The sequence below is a fragment of the Microchirus variegatus genome (assembly GCF_963457635.1).
Source record: "Microchirus variegatus genome assembly, chromosome: 6".
NCBI classification, from domain to species: domain Eukaryota; kingdom Metazoa; phylum Chordata; class Actinopteri; order Pleuronectiformes; family Soleidae; genus Microchirus; species Microchirus variegatus.
In genome coordinates this window covers 18,244,301-18,263,685 of record NC_139807.1, presented here as the reverse complement: position 1 = coordinate 18,263,685, position 19,385 = coordinate 18,244,301, and the positions used below count along the sequence as shown (strand labels likewise).

At 38.6% G+C, this 19,385-nt stretch overlaps 2 protein-coding genes across 2 annotated transcripts; one reads left to right on the top strand and one right to left on the bottom strand.

Moving 5' to 3' along the window:
* Positions 1-1,321: 1,321 nt before the first annotated feature.
* On the bottom strand, positions 1,322-9,838 carry phf6 (PHD finger protein 6). The gene is made up of 11 exons (XM_083891694.1): positions 9,737-9,838; positions 7,339-7,479; positions 6,261-6,359; positions 4,936-5,069; positions 4,800-4,846; positions 3,943-4,103; positions 3,695-3,838; positions 3,132-3,236; positions 2,910-3,043; positions 1,823-1,952; positions 1,322-1,725 (listed from the first exon to the last, which is right to left on the bottom strand). Exons 2-10 carry the CDS (start codon positions 7,468-7,470, stop codon positions 1,823-1,825), a joined length of 1,086 nt encoding a protein of 361 aa, XP_083747820.1. The 5' UTR covers positions 7,471-7,479; positions 9,737-9,838; the 3' UTR covers positions 1,322-1,725.
* Positions 9,839-12,206: 2,368 nt separating this feature from the next.
* cab39l1 (calcium binding protein 39, like 1) lies at positions 12,207-19,296 on the top strand. The gene is made up of 9 exons (XM_083891157.1): positions 12,207-12,387; positions 12,928-13,075; positions 14,336-14,500; positions 14,695-14,813; positions 15,528-15,696; positions 15,787-15,846; positions 15,929-15,994; positions 16,101-16,244; positions 16,562-19,296. The coding sequence occupies exons 2-9, from the start codon at positions 12,959-12,961 to the stop codon at positions 16,751-16,753; spliced, it is 1,032 nt and encodes a 343-aa protein (XP_083747283.1). The 5' UTR covers positions 12,207-12,387; positions 12,928-12,958; the 3' UTR covers positions 16,754-19,296.
* Positions 19,297-19,385: the final 89 nt, after the last annotated feature.

The window sequence follows — 19,385 nt, the reverse complement described above, 5'->3', positions numbered from 1 at the left end:
TAAAACCAGTGTCAAAATCTGCTCCAGCTTTCCTATCACCTCAGAATATGTACACCAGCACCCATCCTTAAATTGATCGTATCTTCTCCTGCACTTAAAATTTAATTTAATTTTATTCTAAAATGTATTATTGTATGAAAAAGTTGATTGTTTTATGTAAAGAGGAACTGGCAGAGTATGAATTGCATAGCAAACTGCTGTTTGTTTTTGTTTTCACTGCAGTCAATAAACGCTTTGTATCGTCTATCACCTGACATTCTGACATAAGAATGTCTATACTTATAATCACTGTCATGATGGGAAACTTGAATGGGACCAAACAGTTTAAAGTTAATTATGATGACCTTTTTTTCCTTTTCCACTGTTTGTTGGTTGGTGAGTGGTTTTTATGGCAGTTGGCCTTCATTATGTTGTATTACTGCTTTATTCTGGATTTTCGTCATTGATTCTTATAAAAACAGCCTGAAGCAGGACACAAAGCTGTGCAGCAGTATAATAATGTCATCTTTGTTTAATTCTTATTCCCCTTCATCTACAAAGGGACTTGCGTGTATGAAAGTCTGCTATCGTAAATCTGACGAGTTTACTGATGATTATGATATTCACAATGTCTTATTTGATTAACCAAGGCTTTAATATAAACATTATTGCTCACACACTTCATCAAGACTGTGGGAATCTGTGGGTGATACTTTTTTTTTTTACCAAATATTTAAAGTTAACCATAGGCAGAGCCAGTGTTCCAAATGAAAGCACAGGAGGCCTCTCTCTGTGAATGGAGTGTGTACAGTAGATGGGTGCGTGGTCCTTGCAGCGTGTGACATTCCTCACTCTCCGTGAGCTGCCGTGAGTCGTCTTTTCAGTTTCCAGTACAAACCCGTGCATTCAAATGAGACTCTGTTCACTCGGTGAATGTGTAAAATAAAATATTTTCTGTTTCCAATCGTCCATGGATACATTTGCTGAGATACAAGTAACAGTACGTCAAACAAAGTCAAGCCAACTCTTCTAAAGAGCTCTACTTTGCTCCTTAGTAGCTAAATAAAAAAATGCCTCCTATAACAGTTGGTAAATCCATATGCATGCTGGCAAAACTTGGAATAGTGACTGTCCAAAATCCAGATATTCAAAATGACTCATGGTGATAATAATACAGTAGCAAAATATTACATATCAAGAAAGAAAGGCTAACATGAAAAGAGTATTCTTAAGACATGATTACAGAAACAAGGTAATCAAACGGCACAACTTCATAGAGACTAGTAACAAACAGACTGCTCTTCAAAGTGAGTCCTTCAGAAGCTAAGGAAGAGGAGGGGGGAGGTACCAATTTTCAGCAAGTGTGGGTCATGTAATCTGTGGGGACATGGGCACTGAGTGACAATCAAAACATCAGCTCTTGTTCACGGCAATAATACATGGATTTGAAAGTGAGCCCGTGACGGACTCTCATGAAAGGTCGGTCGTTGCTTTTTCAGTTTTGCGGCAGCAGCAGCAGCTTCGCGCTCTGCTTAGTACCACCAGTCTGTGGAAAGCTCAGAACAGGGTTTTACGGAGAAGACGCCTGGTGCTCATCAGGACATCGTGTCCATTTACTGGAAGAAATTCTGTGAAGGACTCGTGGGAGCTTTTAAACCACGCTTTGTGAGTTGGCTAAAAGTTAGTATAAAAAATATCTCCCTCGTCTTTGAGTTCTTCAGTTTTCTCCCGAAGTCGCATCAGAACCTGTAAAAAAGAAAAAGACACAGGAACATTACACATTCCATTTTTTTACACATGGAAAATCAAAGTTTTTAAAAAGCAGTTTTCTGTTTGTATCAACCTAGTTGCCGTTCACTTGCGTCGATGGTGTTCCTCCATGGTTGTTAGCTGCCCTCTCTCTACTGCGATTCTCTCGTTCTTCATCTTCCTCATCTCTCTCTTCATTGCCACTGTGGTTCTTACAGTATAGTCTAAAAAAACATACACACAAACAAATTCAAATATGGCTCTTTAAAGGGTAAGAGTTGGTGTTGAAATGTAAACTATGGAGTTTTTACACAATGTTTTAATGAGTGAGCCCGTTTTGTGGTGTAACATTATCAATTAGCATGTAACAACAACACACACATTGAAGTTTTTCTTTTAGCTTGATAAATATAGTGAAAGACAGAGAGGAAAGATGGTGAGAGAGAAAGAAGATGGTCCAAACCACTGACCCGGTCAACACATGCATCCATATAGACGAAATCAACTAAAATAAACTCACTAAAAATCAACTAAAAATAAAATGCTTTTCTTTGACTAAACCAAGACCAAAAACTACTATGTCAATGGAGTAAATATGAACAAAATTGACATGATATGAAAATGAATATTTTGTTTTAGAATCTTTATTTATCCTCTAGGGGCAATTATTTCTCCGCATGGAGGTTGGGTAACTTGTGCAGGGACTCTAACCGGCAACCCTCCAGTTATAAGCCAAGTTCCCGTTCCACTTGACTATATGTAAAACATGAATGCACAAAATCCCTGCTCTTGATCTTCACCATCACCGTTTTTTACATCATGGTATTTTCTGTAATGGAGCAAACTGATACAAAGTCGAGGATCTGCATCTTGTTTGATGCAATTTTAAAACCATATGTATTATATGTATGTATTTATTGATTTTATTTTAGACATATTAATATCAATTTTGCTGTGTGAATTAAGAGGCTGTAAACAGAGTGACCCATTTGTGATGAATAAAGTTGTCCAAATTGAAGAAACAACTTGTGTGGCAACATCTAACCACTGTCTACTGCTCTATCCCCCACATGAGGGTCATGAGGCTAAAGAGACTGCGTTATAAGCCAGAAATACAGTGATGTTATGTGTTGGTAGAATGAAAGAAAATCTGCAAAAAAACCTGTAGAAACTGAGCTCACTTGTAGATGCCGCGCGCCATGTTTTCGATGTACTTGGCTTTGTCCTGCAGGCCGCAGTGATAGTGGTAGGTCTTCACACATGCTTTGATTTCACAGCCAATGGTAGCACCCAACTGAGAGCACAGAGTACATTTCTGGGAGAAAAACAGAACCGACGGTTTAGTTTATAATTTGTAAAGTGCTTGTTTTAAAAAAGATGCGTAATGAAACAAAATGTGCTACCATTCTTTTCCCTCTCTTTATTTCCTGGATGACTGTTTTCACCTCGAAGTTTCCAAACTCAGCCCGCGATGTGGTGGTCAGCTGGACTGTGCCCGAAGAAAACAGCTGGAAGGAATCAGGGAACACAGAAAGATGGACATGTATGAACCACTGTATAGAACTCTCATCGCTGATCACCAAAGATCCTGAGAGGTGGCAGAGTTAGATTACTGCCATAAGACCGAGTGATGGAAATCCACAGGCAACAGATTCTGCCCGTGTAGTGATCACTTCATATCAGGTACAGAATCCAATGCTACCCATATTAAATATTGTTTTATTTGACATACTTGAATTGTAATGTGGAAGCATTCTCTGGAGTAGGATGAGGGAAAGTTAATCAGGAAGGTTAAGATGTCAGCATACTGGAATAATAGCCACTCTGGCCGTTTTCATACCAGTGAAAAGCACTACAGGGTAAGATATATTCAGTCTGTCCAATTCTGTGATTATATTGCTCAATCTCCGTGAAGCTTTTCCTGCCACCATGGCGGTGTAGACAAACAAACACACCGTCATCTTACCATGCACTTGTAGTGTGCAGCAACTTTTTTGGAGTTGTCGGTGTGAAGCATGCCCCTCGTCACGTTCTCTTCGTCGCCGGCATGACAAAAGCCACATCGCTGGCCGCCGTCTCCTGGGCTGGAACGAAGAGGTGACCTGTCCCGCTGCAGCAGAACGAGACAACACTCAAAACCAGGTGCCACACAGAGCTACAGCTGCAGCCAACAGACTATTCACGCAAATATCTACACTTATGAATAAACCTTACGTGAGAAGAGCTCTCCTCGTCCGCAGCCTGTGAGGATGTGGAGCGAGTTTCTTCCAATTGGCCACGAGATCCTGCCCTGGCTCTCACCTTCTCGAACCGACCTCTGCCCCTGCTTTGTGGAGGCGACGAGTCTGAATCATTGGCCACACCTTCATCGTCATCTGTGAATGTATCAAGGCAACGTACATGTGATTTTTCATTACAATTGACTATATGCACTGGTTTTCAATATAATAATAATAATATTTCCGGTAAGCTGACAGCCAACCACGCAGAGATGTTCTTCAGTGAGTGTGAGGGATGCAGCAGTGAAATTTAAATGCTTTTTTCACTTTAGGTCATTATGAATCCCTCAAGGACGTTTTCCCTTTACAACAACTGTTCTGAAGTAAAGGAGCTAATAATAATATTGCTGCCTGAGGTTCAAAGAGAAGAACAGACTCCTCTGTCATCTGACTGTACTGCTGCTGCTGCTGCTGCTGATGTGAGGCTGCAGGTATAGAGAGAGGGAGAGAGTGTGGGCGTCACCAACTCTCTGTTCGCTCAACCAGCACAGTGTTTGCATACAACATGTTGTTCAACTGAAACCAAAATGCTGAAAATGTCACTTCTCCACCATGTTTGTTGAACAGGTTGGTTGGTACTAAATCCTTTAGGTTTTCATATTCTGTACAAACACAGATTGGTTAGTTAGGGATAACGCTTTGGTTCAGTTGTCCAAATGAATGGAAGTCAAAGAAGTGTCAATGAAGGACAGCTATGTGTGTGTGTTGCTGTGCCAGAGCTCAGGGCGGAGACGACAGGATCCATATTTGTCCCATGCAACATAAAATATTAACAACATTGTCATACTCTACCTTGAATGCCATCAAGAGAAGCATCTCTGTGTTTGCGACAGTAAACTCTACAAACATACAGACACAAAAAATATTAAAAAATATACTTGTTTATGATTATGAAATGTGAGAATAGTGCAAACAGAAAATGACTTGCATGTAAATCCCTTGTGAGGCATTCTCTTTGATCTGAGCTTTGTCCTTCAGAGCGCAGTAATAGTGATACGTCCTTCGGCACGTTTTCACGTCACAGCCGATCGTTGCGCCCGGTCGGTGACATGAAGAACACATCTGAAGGGGAAATGACAGAGCAGCATCTTTCAGAAAAACACCAGTGTAACAACCTGTCATGTTCCCTCACACAGCTAACAGTCACACGTGGACCTGAATATTATTTTATCTCCAAAGATCCATGAGGCTGTGAAAGACGCAACTGAGTGAGAGTCCAAGTGTAAGTTTGATAAAACAAAAAAGGGAAGAATTGTTTAACTAAATGCAGCAGGAAAAATAGGAATTGATTATATAAGGCAGAACAAAACAGCTCTGACATATTAAACAAATTTAACATAGATTTAACATACATTGTCAGTATGTGCTAGAGCTGAAACGATGAATCGATTATTAATCGATTACTTAATGAATCGCCAACTATTTAGATAATCGATAATCGTTTTGAAGCTTTTTTCATGATTGAAACAAGATTTCTGATTGTTTTACCTTCTTAAATGTGAATATTTTCTTGGTTTTTATGCTCCACATAACAAAGAAATCAGTAAAACTGAATAATTTTGGTTTGTGAACAAAACAAGATGTTCGAGAACATCATCATTTCCAGCTTTGACAAACACTGATCAACGTTTTTTAACATTTTATGACATTTTATGAACCAAACGATTCATCGATTAATTGAGAAACTAATCGACAGATTAATCGATTACGAAAATAATCGTTAGTTGCAGCTCTAGTATGTAACACAACACACAAACTAAATGTAATGAAATTCCACTTGACAGTTAATATAGTAATGTTCGGTGAAAGTGACATATCACAGCAAAGTTTGTGGAAAAACAATCAAAGGTAAATGTGTGAAACCGACATTAATTCACAGCTATGTTCATGTGGTGCAAATTCAATCAGAAACGCTCCTCTGTAATCAATATTCAGCTGTTTGTTTCACTGATTAATGAAGCAACAAATGAATCATTCTGTCATTTTCATGTTCTTTCACATCTTGTATTTTCTAGAAAAAGAAGGCCAAACTTTACCCTTCCATAAAGAAACACACACACGACTATGCTCATGAAAGCAGCAGTCAAACAAGCCCACTTCCTCATCATTCTTTATTATTAGTTCACTGAGGCAGCTAAGAGCAAAGCAACCTAAACTGAATGAATATCAATGTGCTCATTTCATTTGAAAAGGTCATGTATAATTATTACACAGCACTTTAATGAGACATTAATAAGACCAGTAACTACTTACCAGTTTATTCCCTCTCTTGATCTCCTTCTTCACGTCATCAATGGAAAATCCTCCGATGTTGTCGTCTGAGGGAGACGTGACCAGCGCAGAGGAGAAAAGCTGCAGAGGAAAATGGTGTTTGCGGTCATTTCTGATTAAAAACACTTGAACTATGAACTATATTGAGGTGTTAAATTCTCTTTACTGTTTCTAATGCATCATTTTGTGTCATCAGAGCTGATTTCCCGTGACTTACAATTTTATTCCATTGTACAAGATTTTTATTTTGCCAGGTTTTTGTAATGACATGTTTGAGGTGGTGAAGAAGTCTTTAGAGGTGATGTATGTAACATAATACAAGCAACAGCGACCTTTAGTGTTAAAAACGGTTACTGCAACATCAGATCAAACATTACAAGCTACCAGTTTTGAACAAATGACATAAATAAGACACATACTGTATTTATGCAAGTGTAACATAACTGTTTCGTTTTGTTTTATAAACATCAAACCTAGATTATATTATCACATCTCCACTGCAGACCCTTGTTTTTCTTCTCTTGTGGTCCAGACTTTTGAGGTATCATAACTTTGAATATAACTGTATTGAATAGTAGTATTGTTGAGTATTTCCAACACAGCTGCTAACTTGCTGCTCGCACTGCTGACATCTTATGTGTTCACATGCTACTAGCTGCATTATTGGGTGGTTGGCAGTTTGGTTGACACTTTACATTAAGGAACACATATTCATTAAATTACATTGCATCTTCTACATATCATCATTCTACATAACCTTATCTACAGCTATTACGACGTGAATTACGATTTTCCCTAAATAAGGTCTTAATATTTACTCATAAAGGGTTAGTATGCTACTTATACGCCTGTTAGTAAGCACCTGGTAAATATGTGTTCCTTAATATAAAGTTTATCCATACTATATACCTCAATATAATACATTTTTATATGTGTAACCTTTGATCTTGGAGTCACAATCAGACAAAAGACAATTGAGAGGCTTTGAAGTTTGATGATTTGTATGGAAGTATACGTGCCTTTGTCTTCAAACATTAAAGGTAAAACATGCTTTTCTCACCATGCACTTGTGGTGGGCTGCCAACGTCTGGCTGTCCGACTTCAGCAACTGTCCGCACTCCTTGTCTCGGCTGGTTCTGCAGAAGGCACATTTCGACAGTCGTGTTGCAGCTCCTTTCTTCTGTCCTGACATGGTCAAAGGCTTTAAGGTTTGCCCAAGAGCCCAATGATAAAAAACAAAACACAGAGGAAAGCATGAAGTGAGAAGGAAAAGATAAACTTTTAATAAACTTTTAATTACACTGACTGCAACGCTGCAAAACCACGACCGGTGAATCGTCCCGACATGACTAAACTGCTCAAAAAAATTAAAAATCATAAAGTATACTGTACATAATGTGAGGCGTCCAGGACGCATCCTGACCAGATGCCCGAACACCCTCAGCTGGCTCCACTCTATGCAGAGGAGCAGAGACTCTACTTTGAGCCTCTTCTGGATGTCTGAGCTCTTCACCCATTCTCTAAGGCAGTACTCCCCAGAAAAGGCAAGAAACAAAACTTCTGTGTCAACTTCTATTTTAAGAATCTCCAAACTAGAATAACAGTCCAAAAAAAGGTCAGCCTTGTGTCGTCCAAACACCCAGAACTCTGTTCTTATTGAAGTGTCTAATGATGGAGACGCACACTGAACAGTATCTAAAAACTACTGACCCGGTGTTAGAATTTCAGGATATTGTGATTTTGTTTGACGATTGCAGTCAAGAACAGTGCTGATGTGTTATGTTTGAAGTCAATATCAGTGAATCACAGGCCAGCAATTAGCAACCTTCAGCAGATATCCCAGGGCTTAATCACATCAACCAGGAACAGAGAAGGACACCAGCAGAAGCAGGAGTGTGAAGCTGGAGAAGATCTGACGCATCTCCATATAAAATGTTATACTGCCCTAAATGCTCAAAAATGATATAACTGTTTTATTTTTGTATTAAATGTGCAATTTTAGGCTGTAAAAACATTAGGGCTACAACTCAATAATTAGCTGTTTATAATGAAGAATAACCTTTATTAAAATGAGATAAAGGTAATAAACAGCAATAAGCATTTATCACAAACATCATGACATATATACAGATATTATTAAGATGCTTAAAAATAACCAGTGTGTAATGAATGCATAAAGCATATATTATGTACAGAGTGAGTCGTGGGAGGGATTTTAAATATAGGATTTAGTTCCATAAAATGTAAGAAAACTGTGAAAAATATTGATCAGCATTTCCCAAACCTCAAAATGACAATGTCCATAAAACAATGACACTGTTTTTTTGTGGATTACACTAAGATTCAAGAGGCTGGGAAAATAAGATGGCTTTTATTACTAATGATAATAATAATAATAATAATAATAATAAACCCACAATTAAATTATATTGATTATTAAAATAGATGGTGATTCATTTTGTGAGTGGTTCGTTGTTGCAGCCCTGGTGAAGACGCACATTAACAGGAAACGGAGTGGTTCTATATTTCAATAATTGTATTATTACTGTATAATTTCGGTAATAAAAAAAATACATTGTTTTATTATCAAAATAAAGCATGACTGGCTGCTGTGCTCTTTGGAGTGGAGGAGGAGATCAAACCAAACTGCAGAGATGGTCTGATGTTTGTCCATAATAACACATATAATATTAATACAATGAGTATTATATCCACGACTGAAAAGTGGGTTGTTGTTTTGTTTGGTTCTAAATGACAATAGCAGTGAGGAGCTGCTGCTGCTGCCGCTGCTACGCCTTGATAGAGCCATTACAGCCATGATCGCAGGGCCAGGCTTTGACTGCGGCGGAGCCAGCGAGCAAACACACAACAGCGCTGCTGCCTGTGTTTAAATATCTCTAAATACGCTTAATTTCAGCCTCTGCTCTTCACTCACTGCTCTCTTTAATCTCCACTCAAGTCAAACACACGGCGACGATGCGCCCGTTTGTGACAAGAGCACGAGATTCTCTTCTTAAAAAGCGCTTGGAATTTGTGCTCCAAAGTTTTGAATTAAAAGGGGGTGTGTGTCTTCTTTCTCCACCAAACTGCCTTTGAGTGAAAACTATTCCCACTGAGAACAAATCAACGCCCGCGAAATCTCTCCCAGGCCCCTTTTTAATGCAAGGAAATAAAGGTCGATGAGGTAAATGTGAGGTTTGGAGGTGATGCTAAGGCTGAAAAACACAGGAAATACAATAGTGCCCTTTAAGTGTGTGGGGAAATGATCATGACAGGCGCGGGTGTTTGCGAACCCTTTCGAAGGAAAGAGCGCCATACGTGATGAATCCCAGCGAAAAGAGAGCAGCTCGGCTCTACGACAGCAGCAGGAGCAGCATGAACAGCTCGGCCCGGAGCGACACCAGGCCAGAAAAGAGAGCAGCTGTGCGGCAGCGGCGGACACACAGCTCACATCTTACCTGCTCAGGTCCACACGAAACACGAGCGAAGCCTCTAAAGACGGGAAAGTGTGCCGGGTAGAGACTCTGCTTCTTTCCGTCCTTCACGAGTGATCGTGTGTGTTTTTCACACTGGAGTCAAGCTAGCTGTGACGCACCGCACAAAAGCCACTTCCGACTGCGCCCTTCAAAATAAGAGTCGCGCCGGCGACCCTGTGTTGAAATGTTTCAAGCGTGAAAAGACACAGGAGGAGGTCACGGTGTGTGAGGGAAACGAAAGTGAATTACAACAAAAATACCTCATGGAAATAATTCTCGAGTATCATTATCCCACAAACAGGTAGGACGGAAGGACGGAAGGAAGGGAGGGCTGGGCAATCATTCAACAGCAATATACATACATTAATTCAATATATATGTAAAGATTAAATACGTAACAATATAATGTTTATTCTGTGTGAAAACAGTTTGAGAAATAACAAATTTGTAAGTGTTTTCTGTCGATACATAATTCCAAAACCACAAATTAATGGTTTCTTCAACTCACCCAATGATATCTACTATCTTTTTACAAGTAGATATTGTAATTTTAATTTTCTATAATGTTTTTAGCCAAGCGGACCAGCAAAAACCTAGAGACTGCAAGGAATATATAAACCATACACCTACAACTGCCTATACCAAAATATAATCAGGAAATTGCTATTGATACAATTAATGCAATTATGTATTTTTTTCCCTAAAACATAAAAATACTGTGATTCATTGTATATCTAAATTAAGTAAGATAATAATATTGATACTGCAATATATAAACGTGAACAGCAACAACAACCAAAAGTAATAAATATATAAAACCAACCAATTAAAATAAATAATTATTTAAAAAAGAGAAAAGTCAGAAAATAAAAATGTAAGAACATTAAATGAAAATAATAAATTTGGAACACATAGTCAGTGTATTATAGGTCTTTCGACACCTTTCAAATACTTTCTATAACAAACAACCCATACAACTCAAACAGAGGGCCGTGGCCCATTGGTGGACCTTGCAGGTATTGCAGGTGGGCCTCAGATGGCAATTCAAAAATTCTACCATTTACCAACTCAACTAAAGCATTCAACTTTTTTTGGTATTATATGTACCTATAAAGCCTCGAGAGGGTTGTGTGTGAAAATCCCAGTAGATCATCAGTAGATCATCAGTTCCTTTAATATTCAAACAACAACAACCAACACATTAAACGTAATTTAAATCAGAACTGGTGTACATAAATAAGTGTTTTTTCTTTATTATGTGGAGAAAATAAAAACTATATTAAAGCACATAGAAATGTCTCGTATGTCTCAATCTCTCATCGTTATTATTTTGTTATTATTCAACAATTCTCAACAAGACAGGGCCTGTTAGTTTCAGCCACAACTGTTATTATTATATTCATATTTAAGAATATTGATTATGAATGTGATTATATTAACATATATAGTATATGTTTTGATTATACATTATACTACATTAGAAATGCTTTTTTTTTGTATCCCATGTACACTTCATGAATTATGCCAGAATATCAGCAACATGAAAGAGAAAAAACAAGGAAAAATTTAGAAAAAATGTTGATTAATTAATTACTATTTGTTTAATGCCCATGCTTTTTGAAACTCCACAACTCCCAAAACTGATATGTACCTTATCTGAACATGTTTCAAGGTTAATAATAGGAGGAGGATCAAGTCTTTTAATTTCAGTGATATCTGTTTACTTCACGGTTGCATTCCTTCAAATGTACAAATGTGGGTGTGGGCCTCAGACGCTGTGCAGATGTTTTTGGTGACGGAGTCAAACCTCTGAAGTTTGGGATGTTCTGATCAAACATAACACAAACACCCAACATTATCAAGTATTTTATTTGATACTTACTTTCATTTAAAGTATTGTGTTTCACACATAGTTGTTGTTGTTGATGTTGATGTTGTAATGTCTGCACAACGTAGTGGACACTTCCAACTCGCTGAACGAACATGCAACAACAACAAATACATATTTGTTTTCTCGATTCGAGAGACATTCAACATTTCCTTAACGTTTTTTTCTCTCATCTTTTTGCGAGAATGTGGGTGCATTCGCTTACTCCTACGGAGCAGTCCGGCGGAGGCGGGCTCACGTTTAGTCTTCGGTGTGTACGCCGGCAAGGAAATGCACGAGGGAAATAAAACAAGCGCACTTGCAGCGGAGGGGGCGTCACCGCGTGAAAGAAAACTGAGTTTAGGTGAACGTGATTGGCTAAAGTCGGTGTCAGTCACGTAGTAGAGCAAAAACATACCCGCCCAGGCCCAGAGTCCCTGGGATGAGGGTAGAGAGTTGTTTCGACAGAAGAGAACAGGGAAATGAAGTTGTCAGACAGGCCAACCCAGACTCTCGCTCTTCAAAACTAGGCAGCTAGCAAGTTAGGTGACAGTTGGTCACGAGTAGAGGGGTTTTCATGAAATATTACAGCTATGAAGGTCGTCCCTTTGATCTTTTAAGGTTAAATAGACACGGCTACAGATAACGACACGGGCGTTTCAAACTAACGCCTCACTGTGAGAAGAAAAGTGGAGACAACTTGCTAGCCTGCTAGCTAACCTTTAGCCGCCGAGCCTCCTTCAACTTCAGAAGTAGAGTTCAGTCGGTGAGTCGTGACAGGCTGAACGCAGTGTCTCTGCTCTGTCCTCTCTTGTCTTCTGTGTGTGACTTTTCCACAGGGCTGTCATTAGTTTGCCTGTCTCTCGTCACAGCTAACTAGGTCACAAGCTAGCTGAAGTTCGTTGGTCAACATCGCTTTGAAGTTGATGTCTTTACCGTCTTGTTGTCCCTTTCGTAAAGTTAGCATTAAATGCATCTGTGTACATGAATATGTCAAGAAAGTGAGGTAAACCAGTACAAACGTTCACGCGTTTTCACCCCTGCAGTTGCCTCACTATCTTTCATAACTAACGAATACTTAGCAACATTAGCTAGCTGTGTTGGTTGATGGGGTCTTTAAAGCTGCAATTCATCGTTTTACATTTGCGTGTCGAGTTACAGTCAGACAGTGGCACTAACGTGTCCTCCACGCTTTCTTCAGGTGAGACACTTTTCAGCCATTTCCTGATGCAGAGAGGTGCAGGAAGCGGAGCTGCTTTACTTCTTGCACACGACAGTCTGTTGAAACGGTGTTTTATTTCATCAGAGATTTGGGCTTGGATTACCTCTCTCCAGTCATGCCTTTTCCTTTTGGGAAGTCACAGAAGGGTCCAGCTGAAATAGTGAGGAGCTTAAAGGAGAATGTGGCATACATGGAAAAGCTGGATGCTGCAGACAGCAAAAAGTGCGAAAAGGTCAGGAAAGTTTGTTTTTTTCCCCCTCTGTCTGATATGTGGTTATATGCCTTTTACACCTAAAATTAGAGGTCAGATGAAAGGCCTTACTTATGGCCAATACAAATGTTCAAACTCAGGGCAGCCGATGACCAATATACTTTATGATGTCTATTTTTTGGCTGATTCGTTTGGTAGTGATTGCTCAATGTTATTTTCTTCATGTCTTAAATGAATCTAATATTTCGAGTATTTAAACATAGTATCAATCTGATACTGTCTTATTATTTTTTCTTTTATATCCTTTAAAGGTCCTTTGTGTAAGAATTTCTGACACCTAATGGTGAGGAAGGGGAGTGCAAAAAGAGTTCCACTCACTCCTCCCTTTACTGGAAGCGTCAGAACTACGGTGTCCCTCGCATAAAGCATGTTGATTTTCGTTTGCCCAGCAGGTTTTCTGCAGCCTGGCTGGTCTATTTGGGCTTCTGTAGAAACATGGTGGTGCAGAATATAGCAAGGGCCTTGCCTTAAATACATGTAAAACAAAAGTGTTTTATTTTTAAATTCAATTATACACGTATATAAACATTCATATGGGTGGCATATTCAATTTATGCCAATTAAGTGCTTCTCACTGGACCTTTAAATAACTTAATAATCACACATTATTGCTGATGCATTAACCACCAAGCCACAGCCAGAATTTTCAATAACATAACACTCCCACAGTGCACATGTACTCATTTGTGTCCTGGTCATGACAGTGGTGGCACACCTCTCACTTTACAGCAGATTGCCTGTGCTTAGTGATATTTAGAGTTAACGGTTGTATCTGATTTTTAGTTTTCTGTTTTTTTTTCTCCTCATCTGGTAAAATACAATAGTTTTATGATAATAAAGACACTCATCAGAGCTTAACCTAAATAAACATTTATGTGACAACAGAAATGGTCCATCTCTCTCCAATTTGCACTCTTTATGCACTGCACTTGTATATTATAAATAGAAATTTAAACTATATGTTAAATATTTGAAAGAGGAAATAAAAAAAGTAGACTCGGTCAAATACATTTTGGGATGAAAAATGTTCTTGCACTTTACATTTATCAGATTTCTGACAACACAAATGTTTAAACTTGCATAAATGAGTAATGGGACAGTGCAGATTATGAAGAAATGGCAAAAAGGGCTCATTTAATCAGCCAAAACATTTTTCTCGACCTAAAACCTACTCATGGACATGGTCATAGATTATTATTAACTGTTTTTTTCACAATTAAGGTCGCAGAGGAGGTGTCCAAAAATCTGGCATCACTGAAGGAGGTACTTTGTGGCACAGGCGACAAGGAGCCTCAGACCGAGGCAGTGGCTCAGCTCGCACAAGAGCTGTACAATACCAACCTCCTCATTGCCCTCATCGCAAACCTGCAGAGGATTGATTTTGAAGTGGGTAAAATTTACTTACAGTGTTTCGGCAATGAGTGTATGTGCTTAATAGGTATTGATTTATTTATGTGGAAACCAAATGGACACTGCAAGTGTGTGTGCTTGATATCAACATCGTTACCCAGAGCAAAAATGTCTTTGCATGTCATCATTCGCCAGTCAGCCATTTATCTCTGAGTGTTTTTTTGTCACAGGGGAAGAAGTGTGTGGTTCATTTGTTCAGCAATATTGTCAGACGTCAGATTGGCGCTCGCACACCCACAGTAGAGTACATCTCTACACACCCAGAAATCCTCTTCATGCTTCTGAAAGGGTAAGTTCAGCTTTTCAGGTAACAGGAACTTAGTATTTAAATAGACACTTGTTATTTGTCCACTTGCAGGTAGTAAATCTGTTAAATGCCCCTATAATGGTAAACATAATCGGCAAAGGAATGTTTTTGCTCGTTGTGTATTATGTCAAAATGTTTGCGCTAAAATCACCTCCTGTCGTTATGCCTCGTGATTTTCGACATTACACAGTATGTGTTTCAACAACTCCCAGGGGAACAAGTGTGAACTTGTTGCATTACATGTGGGTTACACATTTAGATGAAGAGAGTGATAGTTGAGTGCTGGTTTTACAGCCCGAAAAACTTAAAAAAAACAAAAAAAACTGAGTCATCCCACTTACTCAAAGAGTGACCTTGTCTGGTGGCTGCATTGCATCATGATCTGTTCAGGCTGCTGCCAGTGGATTAAATACTGCACTTGCAAACTGGCACTTCTGTGATGGACTTTTTTTGTGCAGTGTTTAAAACTTTATTCCAGCATGCTATCCACAACTATCTTCGGGAACCACAGCTTGTGAAATGAGGCTTAAAAGTTTAATGTTTATCAATTCTAAAAACAAATTTACTGCCAGAAAATCAGTGTTCATGGTGACTTCTCCTTTATATGATGATGTGTTTTTTAAAGAGGTTTTCAGTTACAGTAACTGAATGAATGCAGCATGTATGACCTTACCTGACTCTGTGTTAATGACACAGATATGAGAGTGCAGAGGTGGCTCTGAACTGTGGGATGATGCTGAGGGAGTGTCTGCGTCACGAGCCTTTGGCAAAGACGGTGCTCATCTCTGCAGATTTCTACAGTTTCTTCACTTATGTGGAGCTCTCGACCTTCGACATTGCCTCAGATGCATTTGCCTCATTCAAGGTACATTGACATATTTTTATTGTAATTGCAGCATCTTCATGCAAACATACGGTCTATCTAATATGTTGAGTCTCTACTGTTTTCTCTCAGGATCTCCTCACAAGACATAAGATTATGTGTGCGGTTTTCCTGGAGAACAATTATGACAAGGTGAGTTTTCTTCTGTTGGTTTTGATCTTTAATTGAAAACATGCTCATGCTGTGCCTAACCTACTTTCAAATAATCTGTCAGGTGTTTACAGAGTATGAGAAGCTCCTGCATTCTGACAACTACGTTACCAAACGACAGTCTTTGAAGGTAAAAGTTCTTCTATGCTGTCAAACCTAACTCCCTAATATGAGTCACAGACTTGAGTGTAACTGACACCTCTTCTTCTTTTTTTTTCTGATGCACTCTTTTTCAGCTCCTTGGGGAACTTCTCCTGGATAGGCACAACTTCACTGTCATGACAAAGTACATCAGTCGTGCAGAGAACTTGAAGCTGATGATGAACTTATTAAGAGACAACAGCCGAAACATCCAATTTGAAGCCTTTCATGTCTTCAAGGTGTGAACATAACACATGCAGCCGAGTTAAAAAATAATGATATACCGAAATTTTGCACCGATGATATTGCCATTTGATTTCATTGTCGTACTTCATGTATGTTGGTGGCTCACCTGTTAAAAACTGTACCATACAGTAACAAGGATTCAAAGCTGAATCCTTGTTACATTGACATTTGTTTGAATCAGACCCAGGCCCCTTTCCTGCATGTTATCATCAGCATCCTGTCCTTTTCTTAGTGACTGTCAAATAAAGGCACACCTTTAGGAAACAAACATTTCAGATTGTCATTTCACATAATTTTTCTCTTTTCGCAGGTTTTTGTTGCAAATCCCAACAAGACTCAGCCTGTGCTGGACATACTGCTGAAGAACCAGGCCAAACTGGTGGACTTCCTGAGCCATTTCCAGACGGACAGAGCTGAGGACGAGCAGTTCTGTGATGAGAAGAATTATCTGATTAAGCAGATCCGGGACCTGAAGAGGCCCACGGCACCGGAAGAAGCTTAAAAGCCTCAGTGATGACTGCTCCATCAGGTGGTAGATTTTAGAGGTAGTGGAGAGGGCTAAGTGCGAGTCTAAGAGACATGCTTCATTAAGATTTAATATTAACTTCAAAATATTGGAAAAAAGTAAACTTGCTTCATTTTCTGTTTTAAGTGTGGATATGGAGGTGATTTCTATCCAGAAAACTGAGTGGGCCAAGAACTGTTATTTAAACCATAGTGTTTCTTCTTGAGTCATAAAATGCATTTAGTCTGTTTTAGTAATGGTGAACTTTAAACTGTTACCCTTCCACATTCTTTGTTGCTGGCAGAGACCTTTAGAATGATAGAAACATCACCCCATTCACAGCCAACACAAGTTCTGAGGAAGTCTTGAATGAATTTCTTTTCTTGAAACTATATTTTAGAGATTGGCATAAATATATTATTTTTCTAATCTATCTTTGTGGTAAACATTTGAAAACATGGAGTAACTTTTCTCACAGAAATCAGTGCTTAGCCTAACAAGTCACACAGTTTGTTTTGTTGCCTTATTTAAAGCTGGTGTATTGCACAGGGACTTAAATGATCTTTATAATATGACTTTGAGATGTTCGGTCGTTCATGCCGGTTCAGCACACAGGAGGATTGCGTAGTGCTTTGTCCTTTTGGTCAAGGTTTGAAATGATCCTGCTGTGCTGTACTGTGCTGATGATGTATTAGCTGGCACAGGAAGACAAAATCTAAACCATAGAGGAATCCATTTATTGTGCTGCCTTTTTGGGCCGTGTTCACTGGGGCTTACATGACTGAAATAGACATACAGCATCAGATAATGCTGCAGGGTAGTAGCCACCCATTCAGTGCGAACATGAACAGCCAGGATTTACAAATTGATGTCACTTGGAACACTCCATTTCATCTGTACATACCGACTGAGCACAGAAAGCAATAATTCCTTTGAAATAATAATTTAACAAGTATCTGATTCATGTTGTTGTAGCTAGTTCTCTATTGCAGTATAAGCACTGTGTAAAACAAGGAATAATACTGCAGACTACACTGAGGCGTTGTGTTAGGATGCATCATAGGTATGTTACACATCAATATGTTCTCTTCATATCAGGGCACGATATGTAATTCTTGTTATTCATAGACATGGCAACATGTGAGACTTTGTACTAACTTGTTGTCTTTCATTAACTTAAGAAATGAGCAGAGTGTAGGAAATGGACATTGATTTGACTGAAATCTTCTACTAAAACTAATGAGAATAAAATCATTTAAAAAAGAAATTAGAGGGAAGCACACACATTATTTTGAATATCACATGCTCTTCTGAAATTGTTGTAATAACACATTATAATATTCACTGTAACATAACTGTGATGCATCAGAAAGCACTTTCCTGTCATCACCTTCTCAAAAATATAACCCACATGCACTGTTAAACCCTGAACAAGTGTGTTTTGGATGATGAGCACTGGATTCATTCCTCACATACATTACTGAACAGTTAAGACTTCTTAAAAAGACTTGTGTTAATAGAATTGCCTTACTTCTGCCATTGTCACAGAAATGGCATATTAGAAATTACAAGATGTGTTGTCTGTGCACACGCACACACACAGTTTTTCTCGTACATACCTCATGGGATTTGAGTTCTTTCCTTCATAGACATGATATTTTATTTGACATTTTATATTCAAACTTGAACAGGGACTGCAACCTGGTTTTCACAATGGAAAACTAGATTTTTAAACTCAAATATTTCATTGGGTGATGCCACACAAATGTTAATTCATAATGAATTGCAGTTTGGTGCCCTGTAATGAATGTTGCCTTATTTAAAGACATTTAAGGGATTGTAATAATACATAATTCCACACCTCTTAATTTGTTTTTAAATCCAAAGTCAGTTTGAAATGTTAAAAATGCACACGACAGGTTTATTATCCATCTGCACCATAGTCTCCTAGTGTGACCCTGTGAGTTTAGGGCCACACTCTGCATCAGATACTCAGTCTGATGTGAATGCGGTACATAGACTGAACAGGTGTCCTGCACAGCGCACACTCATGTCTCCAGGTCACCACAGAACGTTAGCGTTTCATACAATAATCGGATGGTGATTCATCTTCTACCCTCGTTCATGATCAAACTGTGATTTTACAAAATAAATAATGTCTGCGTTCAACAGAAATACCCCTTAGATGTTTCCGCAGGGTGTGCAGACGTGTAGTACATTCAAACACGCTTGAAATGTGAGTTTAGACTTGTTGTGCATTGTGTGAAGGACGTGCTGTACACAGACACCCCACCAGAGGGAGCAGTTGGCAACAATTCGCATCTTGCATCAATTGTACAAACAAAGCATTTCATGTTTCTATAACCCTACCTCTAATTTTAATTATATATAAATCACTGACAATATTATACAGACATTGACACAAATCCCTCAAGATCAATACTATATATATGTATATAAATATATACATATATATATAGCTCATGATTTAAATTTCTCTGTTTAAATATTTGTTGTGCTTTACTATATTTTATCCTATTGCCTTATTTTTTCCCTGTCTTTTTCCACACTCTGAATATTCTCTTTATTTACCATGGGAGTGAATTATGTGTACATAACTTTATAAAGG